Source organism: Xiphophorus couchianus, chromosome 8, assembly GCF_001444195.1.
Source record: "Xiphophorus couchianus chromosome 8, X_couchianus-1.0, whole genome shotgun sequence".
NCBI lineage: Eukaryota > Metazoa > Chordata > Actinopteri > Cyprinodontiformes > Poeciliidae > Xiphophorus > Xiphophorus couchianus.
Window position 1 is genome coordinate 11,013,023 of NC_040235.1, and position 14,089 is coordinate 11,027,111.

The 14,089-nt window shown below is 36.5% G+C and overlaps 1 protein-coding gene across 1 annotated transcript in view; it reads left to right on the forward strand.

Moving 5' to 3' along the window:
- mmp17a (matrix metallopeptidase 17a) overlaps positions 1 to 14,089 on the forward strand; it is a 105,686-nt gene that overhangs the window by 41,960 nt on the left and 49,637 nt on the right. Inside the window, exons 3-4 of the mRNA XM_028026244.1 lie at positions 9,650 to 9,782; positions 11,585 to 11,720. Coding sequence (XP_027882045.1) covers positions 9,650 to 9,782; positions 11,585 to 11,720 — 269 coding nt within the window. The remainder of the gene's footprint in view (positions 1 to 9,649; positions 9,783 to 11,584; positions 11,721 to 14,089) is intronic.

The window sequence follows — 14,089 nt, forward strand, 5'->3', positions numbered from 1 at the left end:
TTTTCCCCAACTCTTGGTATTTTCTCTGTAGAAATGGCTCTTTTAAACTGCTAACAGAAAACGGCCTGCAATTTTGCAGCAATCTAGGAACCGCTAGCGGTCAACTCTGCCATGCAAGCTAATAGAACATTAGTTACTACCATCAACATGAAATAACAAGCTTATGGACAAGACGGAGCAATCTCCTCCAAAATTGACATCTTCAACTTGACTGACATGTCAAAAATGGACAAGTTAATAATGTAATGTATCCATTTAGAAATACCAACTGTGTTTTCATATGCAGTGTTTTGCCAACATTTTAAGCTGTGTAATTCTGAAATAATAGTTTTGTTTTCAAGACACAAACTCAAAATAAACCAAACTTTCTGTTGTTTCTGGTCAAACCTACAAATAATGCAGATGTATAAAAATAGGATTTATTTTTCTATGTAAAAATCCCAAAAGATTGCACAAACTACAGGGGGGAAAAGGGACAGATAGGTTGTGCCAAATCAAAGAAATTATCAAAACAGGGCCTATCTTTAATCTACATTAAGTGAAAACTAAAAGAAAAGAAAACCCTGCTAATCTGATCTAACAAAAAGGCTCTCCAAAACAGTACATGGGTGGCACCAACCTACTTATCTAGTAGGTTGGTGCCTACTAGATAAGTAGGCACCAGTATTTAACAGAAAATACTGATGTGATGGTAATGCACAGGACACCCCAGACTTACCTAGTCCACAAACCTGCAAGTGACCTGCTTGGGTCCTGATTCGTTCTTCTCAAATCCATGAGCCAATCAGGGCAAATTGGCACCAGTTTTCACTCTGAACCTGTGGAGAGACAGGAAACAAAAAAGACGGGGGAACACAAACAGTCTGGCAGATTTGTAACACCTATCTATAATGTTGGATTGAAACAGCAATAACAGCCAAAAATTGAACCATTGTCTGAGGCCACTTCTCTTCAGTGTGATAAATGGGAAATCTTATCCTGAATGGCCATAACGTATACCTGCTTGGAATTTGGTATTGTATCGTATGGAACTATGTGCTCATATAGCTCAAAGAGAGCAATTTTGCAGCTTTATACATACAGTTTAGCTCTCTGATGCATAACATTTGAAAATATACAGTTATTCATCCGACAATATTGAAGCAATGCTTTTGCAGCTAACTTATAAGAAGCAGTAAATGTCTTGCATTAGTCAGGCGGTGAGCATCGTTACGCTGGAAAATCAGCTCTGTGTTGGTTCAGTTTCACTCTCATGCTTTTTGTAATCCATTTCAAACACTATCTTCTTGATCTGGCATATAAATTCTCTAAGGCAGGTTCTTTTTACTTCAAGAAAATTAGACTATTGTAAAGATGGTTTTGGCAAATGCGGAGATCATATGAGGTGAAGGGTTTATTTATGATAAAAGTGAACATAAATATATTTTTGCCAATCACAGGCTTGTGAGCTTGTGTGCAGTTTCACATTCATTCCGTTATCTTGTGTTGATGATTTTCTAAATTCAAACAGCTGTACTGAATCAAACTGTCTCATTAGCAGTCTGATTAAAGCACATATTTAAAACCCACTGCACAACAAATGCAGAGGGACTCTGAAGTTTTCTCTTTTATTATTATCACACACTGTGACTATTCTGACCATAATTCTTAACTAAACTCTGGTATTTTTGTATTTTTCAATTCAGAATAACATGTTTGCTCCCTGTGTTGTTGTTTCACATCATTCCACATCACATCCATCTCACTCTAAAATTGTGCCACTGCTTTTGTAAGGGATCTTCTGTTTCCTTTCTCTACGTTGACCTGGGGGTGGTAAGAAGGTCCAGCTGTCTCTCAGTTGCTCACTGTTGTGTTCTCATCAGTCTAGCCTTCTTTCCACTCTGTTTATTTTCTTTCCCCCTGTGCCTCTGTTTAATAGGAAACTGATTCAAATCAGGCCTGTACTGACCGACCTCATGTCAAGATGTGCAGGAGCAAGGCTGAGTCAGTGCAAGAGGGGGAGAGGTGAAAAAAACTAGGAGGAAAATGTCTGTATGGCCGAGGAACAGAATCCATCGATATTTTGCTTTAATATTTTTCTTGAAGCAAAGAGATTGAAGTCGTGCTTGTTTATTCAGTGTAAAATATGTTTAAAGCAGAGAGAGAGATGCACTAACAGAATGTACGCGTCTCCTTCCTGCTTTGGTTGCACCAGCTGTGTTTCTTTTTGCCTTGTAGAAAGAACAACATGTCCATCCACATTGTACTAAAGTTTTCTGAAAAATCCAGCACTTAATCTGATTGTGTAAGATATGTTGGCAAAATATACATATTCATTTTGAGTTTGTACCTATCATCCACATGAAAGCACACATTTTGAGAGAACGATATAAAAAAAAACATCCGCCAAAGTCTTGTGTTTCAGTGGTGCACAAAGGTTCACAGCTTTGAATAAATAACACTCCATCATCTTCTTATACATCTGGTGCTGTAGCATATCCAATTTAGTCTCCAACTAAACCAGACAGGGTGGAGTTTTGAACAAATTAAAAAACTCCAAGGAACAACTGTCAAACAATACCATTACTTAGTCTCATGAGACCCTATACAGCTGATGTGTTTTATAGATGAAGATATACTCACATTGGGTTGACAAATATTAGAAGTGGCTCCAACAGCAGGGAAGACCAACCTATTTTCTGGCAGTAGTTATTTGACCACTTGGGAGCATTGAAATTGCATCTCCAGATGATTAAGGATGCAATAAGGTAAGCATAAGTGGCAATATAAGAAAAAAATTAAAGAGCTGGAACATGTACGAGACCGCAGCAGCGATGATGCAGTTGTAAATGTTATCTGAACTTAAAACTTTAGCTGCATGAAGAAAAGTTTCATATCTCTTGCTGGAAATTCACAAGCTATCCTCAGGATCTTCTTAATTTGTATTTTGATATTGTCCCTAGCATAGATGTTTCAGCATCTTTGGGGTTTCTGCTTTTTTGAGATAAGAAACAAGAGTGAACCTCAGATTAGTCCTTTGATACTAACTCCATTTTTTTATTTTCAAGAAAGCCATGCATACTGGGAGCAATGTGGGTTAGGATTAATTAGATCAGAACCTCATAAAATGTATCATATAAACTGATAAGGCTAAGGTAGAACTAGATAAAGAAATGATCTAAATATGATGAGCAAACTACTACAGCAGTTTTTCCATTTTAATGCTTTGATGTACTAACGGCTGTATTTAAAGTTAAACAATGATTCAATAAACCTTTTATGTTCTGATGGCAGATACATTGATTTATTTTTATTATTTGGACTTAATCGTAAAATTAGGGATACAAATGTTTTTCACTTCTATTTTTGTATCAGCTGCTCTGAATTCTAAATTGTTGCATTGTTAACAGATTCCCTGTTAACTTTTTATATTCTCATGGAATTATTTGGGAAATACGAGTCAGTGGACTATTTACTATGTCTGGATTTCTGTAATTGAAATTATTAAGATAAACTTATTTATCTCTCTACCAAATACCAGAGTAAACAGTGAAACTTTATGTTTTTCCCCTGGCACATTTTATTTTATTTTTTTTTTTGTAGATTTAATAAAAGTCAAGCTGACTACTAAATAAACTGCAAATAAAACTGAAGTCCATGCTTCACAGCCAACATTCTACATTTGTTGGTTAAAAACATGGCTGGTAAAGACATTGTGCTGGAACAAAACTTTGCATTGAGTTTTTTTTGTAAGAGTTTGCTGAATTGGAAACAGGTTTTAATGATGGAAAAAGTAATAAAAACAGCCAGTGGCACTTTTAGCTGCCTCACAGTAGAAGTTGTTGGGTACATCCTCTTAGCTGGCATCATAACACAACCTGGGTGGTGCAGCTACCAGCTGATCTCTGACCTGCTGTTCCTCCTTTCTTTGAAACACCACATGCGTTTTAGGTAGTTCATATAGAGCCAGATCAATAGAAAGCATAACAGCCTGCATTGGTGTGTGTATGTGATAAGAGCATTTCTGTGTGTTTTGTCTTCTTTCTTGTTGGCCCGCATTATTGATGCTCCTCATGCATGACTTGCATTTACACACTCCCGCTCTCTTGTGGTGTGTGAAATCATAGTCAGTGGTCTGGTTTGATGTTTACAAGGCCGTACAACAGAAAGCTCCCTTGAGCATACGCTGATGTTAAGACTCAAGAGATCTCCTTTTGTTGCACTCAGTGTCTTTCTTCTCTGTCCTCACTTTTCCATGTGTTTCACTCATCTGCTTTTACCGTCGTTTTTGTTACTGTGTCTCTGTTCCAGGGGACGGGTTTTAGGAAGTAAACTTTTGACAGTTAGATTAATGACGGCAACTGGGGGGTTTTCTTAGCGTAGAGCAACGACCTTGCTCTCAATACGCAAACACAGCACAGTGGAGCACCGCTTTCCAATAAACAGCCTCAAGGCCAAACACATATTGGTCAGTTCTGAACTGAAACTGAAAGTTTTATGTAACTTTTTTTCAGCTTTACAGTTTTTATGTTGTTTACTCTCAAACTCTCATTTTTCGGCATTGTGAAGAAAAGGTCAAACTGAGTCTTGCATTAGTCTCAAAGCAAAGCATTGGAGATTCATGCAAAAATGTTGAAAATAATTAGCATTTCTGAAGGCATTAGAAAGTGGATTGAGTGTACCTAAGCTGGTATTTGCATTCTTGTTCATGTTTTTTATTATTCTTTGTTTTGGGGGGAAATTTGTATTCCCCAAACCCTAAAAGAAGAAATAAACATTTGACTGACTTGTTTATGTGCATTTCTGTTTCAGTTTGGCTGGTGGGACTTTATATTTGTCCTTGTGGACATCTTGAAACACAGGATGGGGCTATTGTTCTTGCATTTTAAATCCAATAGTGGAGAAAGCCAATTCCAAATGTGCATGAATCTGAGAGCCAGCATGGCAGTGCTCATCACCCTGGATGCTTTTCTGCTGCATCTGATCCCAAAAATCAGGCCTTCATTGAAGCACACATTGGGACACAGACACATCTGCTGCTTTTGGTTTCTATGTGAATTCAGAAAAAAATTGGAATCGAAAGTTAAGCACATTGAGGAGGGCTTATTAGTGATATTATAGAGCAATTACTGTATAAAATGGGCTTTGCTTCCAGCAGTGAAGTGTAACCAAATCCATTGTATGAATCAAGACATGAGAGCCTACAATGATCGGGCCTTGTAGAAGCTTTCAGAACTCTTGAACCTTTTCACGTCTTTGTGACAATATGACAAATCTGATTTGGGTTTGATCCTATAGACCACGCTAATGTTTTGAGTAAATGTGAATTAAAATGATTTTAAAGTTGACCAATAAAAATGTGAAAAGTATGCCAATGAATAAAGTATTTTCCTGGCTTCAGACATATGCCAGGTGTACTAGAAGGCCTAAAACATTTATTTGGAACACATGTGTCACAAAATGCTACACAAGAAGAATAAAAAAACTGAATTCACAGCCATTTAAAACACAGAAACACAAAATTTTATAATGCTACTGGCCTTGCACTCCACAAAGAATGACAAGAAGAAAACCAATGTTGAAAAAAGTCAAGCTTGAATTCACAAGTTATTTAAGGAACTTAAGGAATGTTTTGAAGAAGGTGCTCTGGTTATACAACACCAAAACTAAACTTTTTGGCCAATATGCAATATGTTGTCCAAGGCAGAAAACTTAAACTTGTGCATCATCTCAAACAGAAGAAATATGTATGTTGCCAATTGATTGTTTTAAGACCAACATATTGATGTAATACAATGCCATAGTCAAATTCCAGTTCTAAATTCAATTACGAATGTAACAGCTCTCTATCCACTCTTACCGGACTTGAGCTATTTTGAGAAGAAGAATTGGGGAAAAAAATGTGGAAAGTTTGTGTTGACAATGCTGAAAAGACTTGCAGCTTTAAATGAAGTGAAATGTGCAGTCTCTCTATGTCAAAATATTGACATATTGACATAGAATTCTGTGCTGTACAGTACAGAATTTTCTTCTGAATTTTATTAGTAAAAAATTTTATAAATCATATGTCTGTTTCCCCAAATTTCTGAAATATGTGTTATGGATTCCTAATCTGTCTTAAAATCCCAAATAAATTTGTAGTGTTATGAATATTTTTACAAGGCACTGTTGATGCACAGAAACTATTGTTATTTTCATCTTCTAAGCAGCATTTTTTCTTACTATTTTTTCCTGAAGAACCTTCTGAATTAATGCAAAATAAGAACCTTGAAAGCCATCCCTACACTAACTTATTATGTTATTTTGCTATGCTCCATAACCCTGACAAGAAATCAAAAATAATCCATACTTCTTTGCCAAACAGGGCAGAGTTTCTGAAAGATTTTATAAAAACAATTGTTCTTACAAGCAGAGACAGCAGGCTTGGAAGTTAGTTATAAATGTTTCTCCCTCTTTTGAGACTGAGAGGCAAGAATGTTGTATTTTAAGCATTGCTTTGAATAGTTGTTGTTTGTGTTTATGTTTCTTAAAGGACATGTCCTATTTTTGACACAGTTTCAGGAGGTCGTACAACTCTAGCCAGTTTCAGGTGGCAGAGTGAGCCACTCCAATCAGACCTACTCCACTCTGCTGCAAGATGCCTCTTTTGATATTATTAGCACAGCTTTGTGCTGCATTGCGAACGGGAACTAGGACACAAATTACTCTCATTACTTTCTGAAAATGATTATTACAATGTGAGTAGCAAGAAATGCATTGCATGAGAGCTCACACTTATATTGAAACAGAGCTCATGGTGCAAAATACCGAAGTGATTCATATACATGCCCTCTGTTTTTTACATTCTCTGGATAAGTGATGCAATATTTGATTAAATAAGATATGCAGATATGTGTTCAACGTTATTAGAAATTGCTTTGTGTTTATTTCAAATGCGATAGAGACAAATGAAAGGAGAGAAGAAAGGGAGAAAGGTGGGGGAAAATATTTAAAGAGACATTTAAGCAATAATACCAGTCAACACTCTAGAATTCTGCTTTCACACCTGCAGAAAAATGTGGGAAAAAAAAAAACAAGAGATGAAATTATTAAGATTGTGTCATGTTGAAGTTGCTCTGTTCCTTGTATCTGTGCCAGCTTAAAAATACGTAAAATGGCAATAAGAGTGTTTTACATAATCAAAATTATAACGCACTTTCCCTCCTCTTCTTCCTTTTTTTTACTTAGGGATGCTAATCAAACATGGCCTGTAGTGTTAAATTTCCCAGAATTCATTGGTTTTGTGGCATCATTAGCATCAGTATTATTTCACGGTCCCCCATTGATCTTTAAATTTAGACATTGATGCATTTGGCTAACTGCTGCAATGTGGCATAATGCACAATAGGCTCTAGATTCTCCACTGTTATTAGAATATTTGCAATATGAAAGGTACTGTATACATACAGTGTATATATATATATATATATATATATATATATATATATATATGTGATGGAGTACAGCATTTAAAAGTCTACTAAAAATTTTGCAAGAATCAATATCAGTATGTTTTATGTATGGCCGGGGTATACTGTGTTTTGGGGGGGGGGGGGGGGGGGGGTTGCTGCCTTATCATTCACTTGCTGAAAGGATCATTTTCCAATGTTCAAGAAATTTGTGTTCATAGCTACACCTGAAATTGAATTAGTTGTGTGTATTAAACTCTGTAGTTATCTTCATTCATGTCTCCAGTCTTCATATAAATATTATAATTGCCTTTCATAAACACAGATTTTAAGAGCACTGTGTTTATACTGACTTTTGCTTTGGTTTGACTGGCCAGAGGACCTCCTTTGTATTTATATAGTTAGTAAAATATGTGGTGTTGTTTCCAGAGAATGAAAAAAGAGCAGTACACATTCCTGGTGGGGTTCCTGGGCTGTTAACAAAGGCTAGAAATGCTATGACTGTGTCTCAAGACATCAAGCAGAAAGTAAATGCCTGGACACAGACATTACACAAATGTTTCTTTTCGTATGCTAAATACTTCTAAGGCATTGTTTGATTTCTAAGTATCTAGTAAAAACTCATTTTTACCTTATTTTAAAGTATAGTTTCACCATATTTACTGATGCAGAAACAAAAATATCAATTCATTTATTTTTCTGCTCATGTTGGACAGCAGCAATTGCTTTTGTCTTCTATAGGTGAATATTTTCCATCTCTGAAGAGCAGAATATCTTGTTCTTCCTTCTGTTCATTGTAATTTTTTGTGATTTCAGGTGAAAACTGTCATGATTTGAGTTTTTCTCTGTGTTTATTTAGAGTTTTCTGTGTCTCTGAGTCCCCGTGTTGTCCTGTTTTCCCCTTGATTGTTTCCCAGGTGTGTCTCATTCCCAGGTGTGTCTTGTTCCTTGAGTGTATTTAACCCCACCTGTGTTCTTTGTTCCTCGTCGGGTCCTTGTCTAAGCTGTCAAGTTACTCTTTTGTAGTCGTGCGTCCCAGTCAAGCCTGTCCATTTGTGTCCCCAGTTGCTACCAGGGTGAGCCTTAGCTTCCACTCAGCTGTCCTGCCTGGAGGTTGGATTGTTTTGGTTGGCTTATTCACCATTAAACATTCTTTTCTCACTTCAACCTGCTCCTACCTCGTCTGCCTCACCACCCACCACCGCATTTCGTGACAAAAATATTTGTTACTCTGAGTTTTGTAAGTGAAGAGTAAAAACATGCTTGTCATGCTGCACATTAGACAATTGATGGGTAAATCTGAGAGATTTTGGAAAAAAAAAGACAGGCTGAGAGAATTTGTAGATTAGACAATACAGTAAAAACAAACACTTAAAATTGCAGCTACTGGAAATTGTATTCAGTGTTGCCTGACAAAAGGAGTTTGTTAGAAAAGCTGAATCCAAATTAATTTGCACAGGGTCAATCAATTTAGTTTGTTATTCATTGTGTGTGCGTATGTGTAAACATGGTTTATTTGGACAATAGAACTGCTTGCAGAAGTTTGAATTTATTGTGAATCTTCCTTAATCCCACTAATGTTTGGTTGAATGTCTCTTACCAGGTTGAACCTTCTCTACACACTTTGTAGTCATAAACAAACTACAGCAAGGAGATTTTAAATTTAACCGCAACCTTTATCCTGTTCAAGTACAGCTCCAAAATTTAGAATTTTGTGGAAAAAGTTTATGAAGTAAAGTCATATAGATTTGTTGGACATAGTGTGAGCTATTTTAAGCTGTTATTTCTTGAAATGTTTGTTATTATGGCTTACAGATCATAAAAATCTAAAATGTAGTGTCTCTGTAAATTATATCACATAAAACCAATAAAGTATGTTTACTATATGTATTTAATACTTGGTTGTGCCTTCTTTTGCATAAATGAATGTATTAATGTGGTGTGGTTGTGAGAGGATTGTCAAGCTAAATCTATTGAAGAATTTTTAAGAACTTCATAAGGAGTCAGCTGAGGCTGGAGTCAGCACATTGAGACCTATTGGTTTTCTTCTACTATGAGATAGAATCTTTTCTATTAGGGCATCATAATGTTAAGGTTGAAAAAAAAAATACAATTGCGACTGTATTCAGACACAAAATCACCCATAATCTTAGTATCTACACACTGTGAAAATAAAAAGCTATTTGTGTGTTGAAGTGTGTCTGCTGCTATTTCTCTTCCAGGACTGGCTGAGTAGATTTGGCTACCTCCCGCCCCCCGACCCGGTAACCGGCCAGCTGCAGACCAAAGAGGCGTTGACCAAGGCCATCAAAGCCATGCAGAAGTTTGGAGGACTGAAGGAAACTGGAGTATTAGGTACATTTGTGGGCGTTTGGATAGATCCTGTACAATCTGTTTTACTTTGAGACTGCAGAGGATGTCAAGCTAAGTAACTGTGAAATGAAGTACAAATATAATGCAGTCCTAGCAACAAAAACACAGAGAGTAGCTTTACAAGGAACTGAATCAATATATCTTAGACAAAACACTGAAAGGTAATATTTATTTGGGTTCTATTTACTGGATAGTATTGCATTGCACAGCTGTCTACCCACCACAGGAGAGCTTGTAAACATGAATCACACTTGCTGTCACAGAGAGAGGGGGAGAGAAGAATGACAATACCTCCACGTGCGTACTGTATGTGATTGATGATGCTCATACGTGGGAAACAGAACAGTATATTGATTAGCATGCATTCTTCTATTCTCTCCATGCAGTATTCTCATAATTTCCTGCAATTTGCATTGGCAGTCTTACTCACTCATAGGCACCACAACCCTCCTCTGCAAATACTGCCATTATTTATCTCCCACATATACAGTAATGGAGGGTAGATTTGAGTTGTAGAGGTTTGTGGAAAAAATAATGTTCTAAATGGCAGACACCATAAAGAGTTTTGTTGCACATGTAAGCAGATATCTTCAAAAGCTTATGTACTTTATCATTTAAATGGATTTAAAATACATTGTGTTGATGCACATATGTTTGCATTGGAACACCTGAATTACCAGGGTTACTGGTGCAGCCAATTCTAAATACAGAAAATGTTCAGGCTTGATTGCAGATTAGATGCATTCCTCTCCAAAGACACTCAAAGCATTGAATCTTTTTCAGTGCCGTTATAAAAGTATTTATATCTGTTGAATATGTATATGTTTGTATTTTACTGGAATTTTATTTAATAGATGACGTGGAAGTGGAACGAAAATGATACATGGTTCTCAAAATGTTTTACAAATAAAAATATGAAAAACTTGATGTCTACAGCCATCCTTTACTTCTATTACAGAGGCAAGTTTATGATCGGTCAGACTGGATGGGGACATCTGTGGACATCACTTTTATTAATCTGGCAACAGATGTACATTTAGATTTAGGTTTGAACTTTGACTGGGCCATTCTACAGATGAATATTATTTGACCTGTACTCCTCCATTTTTCTAAGTATTTTTGTTACTCTCATGTCTTTTGTAATCATGTAACTTTGCTCCTAGTATTGCCCTTTACTTAGCTCCACCCATCTATCCATCAACTCAGACATGCTTCCCTGTCTCAGTTAAAGAAAAGATTCCCTGCAGCATGATGGAGCCACCACCGTGTTTCCCTGTCACATAGTTCTTTCCATGCTGATGAGTTCAAATTTGGTCTCATCTAACCACACTACCTTCTTTAACATGTTTGCTGTGTCTCTTGTGTGGCTTGTGGCAAACTGAAAACGATTTTTTTCCTCCTACAGTGGCTTTCTTGCCTCCCTCTTATAAAGGCTAGATCTGTGGAGTGCATGACTCATAGCTGTCTTCCACCTTAGCTGTAGATCTCTGCAGCACCTACGTTATCAGAGATACAAAATAAGGTGCATTCTTAACATTTCCAATTTTAATTTGAAAATAAAATTGAAATTATGTACATTATTTACCTTCCACTTTTACCACATCAAATCTCTAAAAACTACATTCAGGTTGTTTGTAATATGACAAAATGTGGTTAAGACTTTAGAGCCATGTACACTTTTTAAAGGCACTATAAGCGGAGATTATAAAGTTGTTGTTTTTTTTTTTATCATGGAATGTCATTTTAGTTTTTAACTACTTCCTCTCACCTTCATTGTCCTTCAGACCAAGCCACACTAGGTCTAATGAAAACACCCAGATGCTCTCTGCCAGATGTCTCTGATCCCAACGTGACGGCGGGGCGCAGGAAACGAAGCTTGAATACACAGAACAAATGGAATAAGAGGCACCTGTCGTGGAGGTAGGAAATTTTTTTGATCAGCTTACATGAAACCATTAGCTCACGTTCACCCAAAAATTTCTATCAAATAATCCTTAGATAATAACCAAAGGTTACAAAGCCTTCAAAATAGAGCATCATATTATTTCTTGTTTGTTTAATCACTACAGTGTATGTTTGGACCAACTACCATGTTGCAGCTCAGTAAATTTATTTTTAGATTTACAGTTTATCATTCAATTATTCTTTGTTTCATTTTTGACTTGCTGAGTTTTTTGACATCTGGTGTTAAACCGTAACAATTGTGCACAGGGACATTCCAATAGTATTGACATAATGTGAATTATACTGTATTTTGTTTAATTCATCTCAAACTGTTGCGTGTCGAACCAAGGAATGGAGACGTAATCTGATGAGAAGTGAAAGTAAAATAATAACTAAAACTGATCACTGCACTGATCACACTAGCCCCACTATGACATGGTGGCAGCAGCATCATGCTGTACAGACTTCTTTGCTCATCAGGAGCTCTGGTTAGAGGTTATGGAAGGAAAAATGGAGATAAATACAGGTCCACCCTGAAAGAAAGGCTATAGGCTGCAAAACTCTTGAGACAGAAGTTCACCTTTCAGATGAATAACAGCCCCAAAACACACAACCAGAATGGTTTAAATCACAGGATATGTTTTAAAATGGCCAAGATAAAATCTGATATACCGTGGCAAAAGTGACTAATATGACTGAGGTTGAGCTATTCGGCAAAGAAGAATGGGCAAATATATCAGTGCAGCTGTAGTAGCAGTGAAGGGGGGTTCTAAAAAGTATTGATTTTTCTCATAACCTCCTTTTCACCTTTAACGATTTTTATACCCAATGCATTTTAAAAACCATATGTCACTTTCCCTTCACTTCACATTTATGCTTTGTGTTGATCTATTACATAAAATACCAGCAAATACGGTTATATTATGACAAAAGTGCGAAACCGTTCAGTTGGTATTAATATCTCTATAAATATGTCGCCATCGATGTTCAATTTGAATGCTTATGTAAATTTGTACCTGAACAGATTGGCTGATAAACATGCTCTCTGTCAGGGGTGAATACGCTGGGAGACGGTTTGCGGGAAGTTCATGCGTCTTCCAGCTAGTGGATTATGTGTCCACATGGGCTACCAAAATCGGTGTAGTATATAGAAATACACATGTGCTCACCGAAATCAACCATCTGAGGAAAACAAGTTGTGTAGGACACTAGCACACACACACCCCTGCACACAGACACACTCAGAAAGAATCATTGGAAAGGGGACAGATTCTCTAGGATGCAAACATTTTCATTAAGTCTCATCACTGTTGCATAGCTGAGAAAAATCTTAGCACTTTTTTTTAATTCTAAGATACTGTTTACATAAACAGCTCAATTTTCTATATGATTAACAGCATAAGTGCTAGATTAGTAAATAAAACAAGCTTGCTTACAGTGTTTTATTGTCTTTGCCCAGATAATTGAGAATGTTCAATAGGCAGAAGTCCATTAACAGACAGAATAAAAAGCTCAACAGTTCACTTATCTTTTTGTGATTACTCTGAATTTCCTGGCAAAACATTTAACTTAAGATTAACATTAAATGGATTTGGAAAATAACCTCCTGTCTAGATCCTGATGGTGGTGGGGGAGCTATCAGGGTGGCTGAGTTGCCAAATGAGATTTTTTGTGATGTCATGAACAGGTGAAGGTTACACCACAGACACTTTGGAGGAGAAATCACAGAACAGAAACTCATTTTAAAGGGCAATAGACTGATAAAACCTACTATTTTGGTTGACATCATCTTGGACCTGACTGATGGCAAAATTATGGCAAGACCACTTTAATAAATATGGGTTAGAGGTCACCATCAACGTGGAAAATGTGTTAAAATAGGACAGATTTGGAAACACTGAATGACTTCACAGGAATGTTTGGATGGTTTTCAGCTACCATATTCACCTCTGATCAGAAACTTGTTTTTTAATTATTATTTGCCCTTGTCTTTATGTCAGTCAAGGTATACACAGAGTGTCACGTTGTGAAGTGTTTGTATGTCCACATATTGCTATTTGCTTTAAAATTAAATATTTTCACATTCCCTGAAACAGAAAGGAATGGAAAGAAAAGCAAAGAAAATTAAAGCCATTTTTTAGTTATACAATATAACACAATTACAGCAGATCAAGTGCAGCAGAAAAATGTGCTTCATCATTAAAATATTTGTTAAATATTGTATGTAATAATTTACTGCCATTAATTTTATTCTAGCCAGATACGCCTGAAGTTACTTTTAGTGAGACATAAAGGTGTGAAGGCCGATGCAACAAGCCAATAAATGATGAAATCAGGAGGCTTAA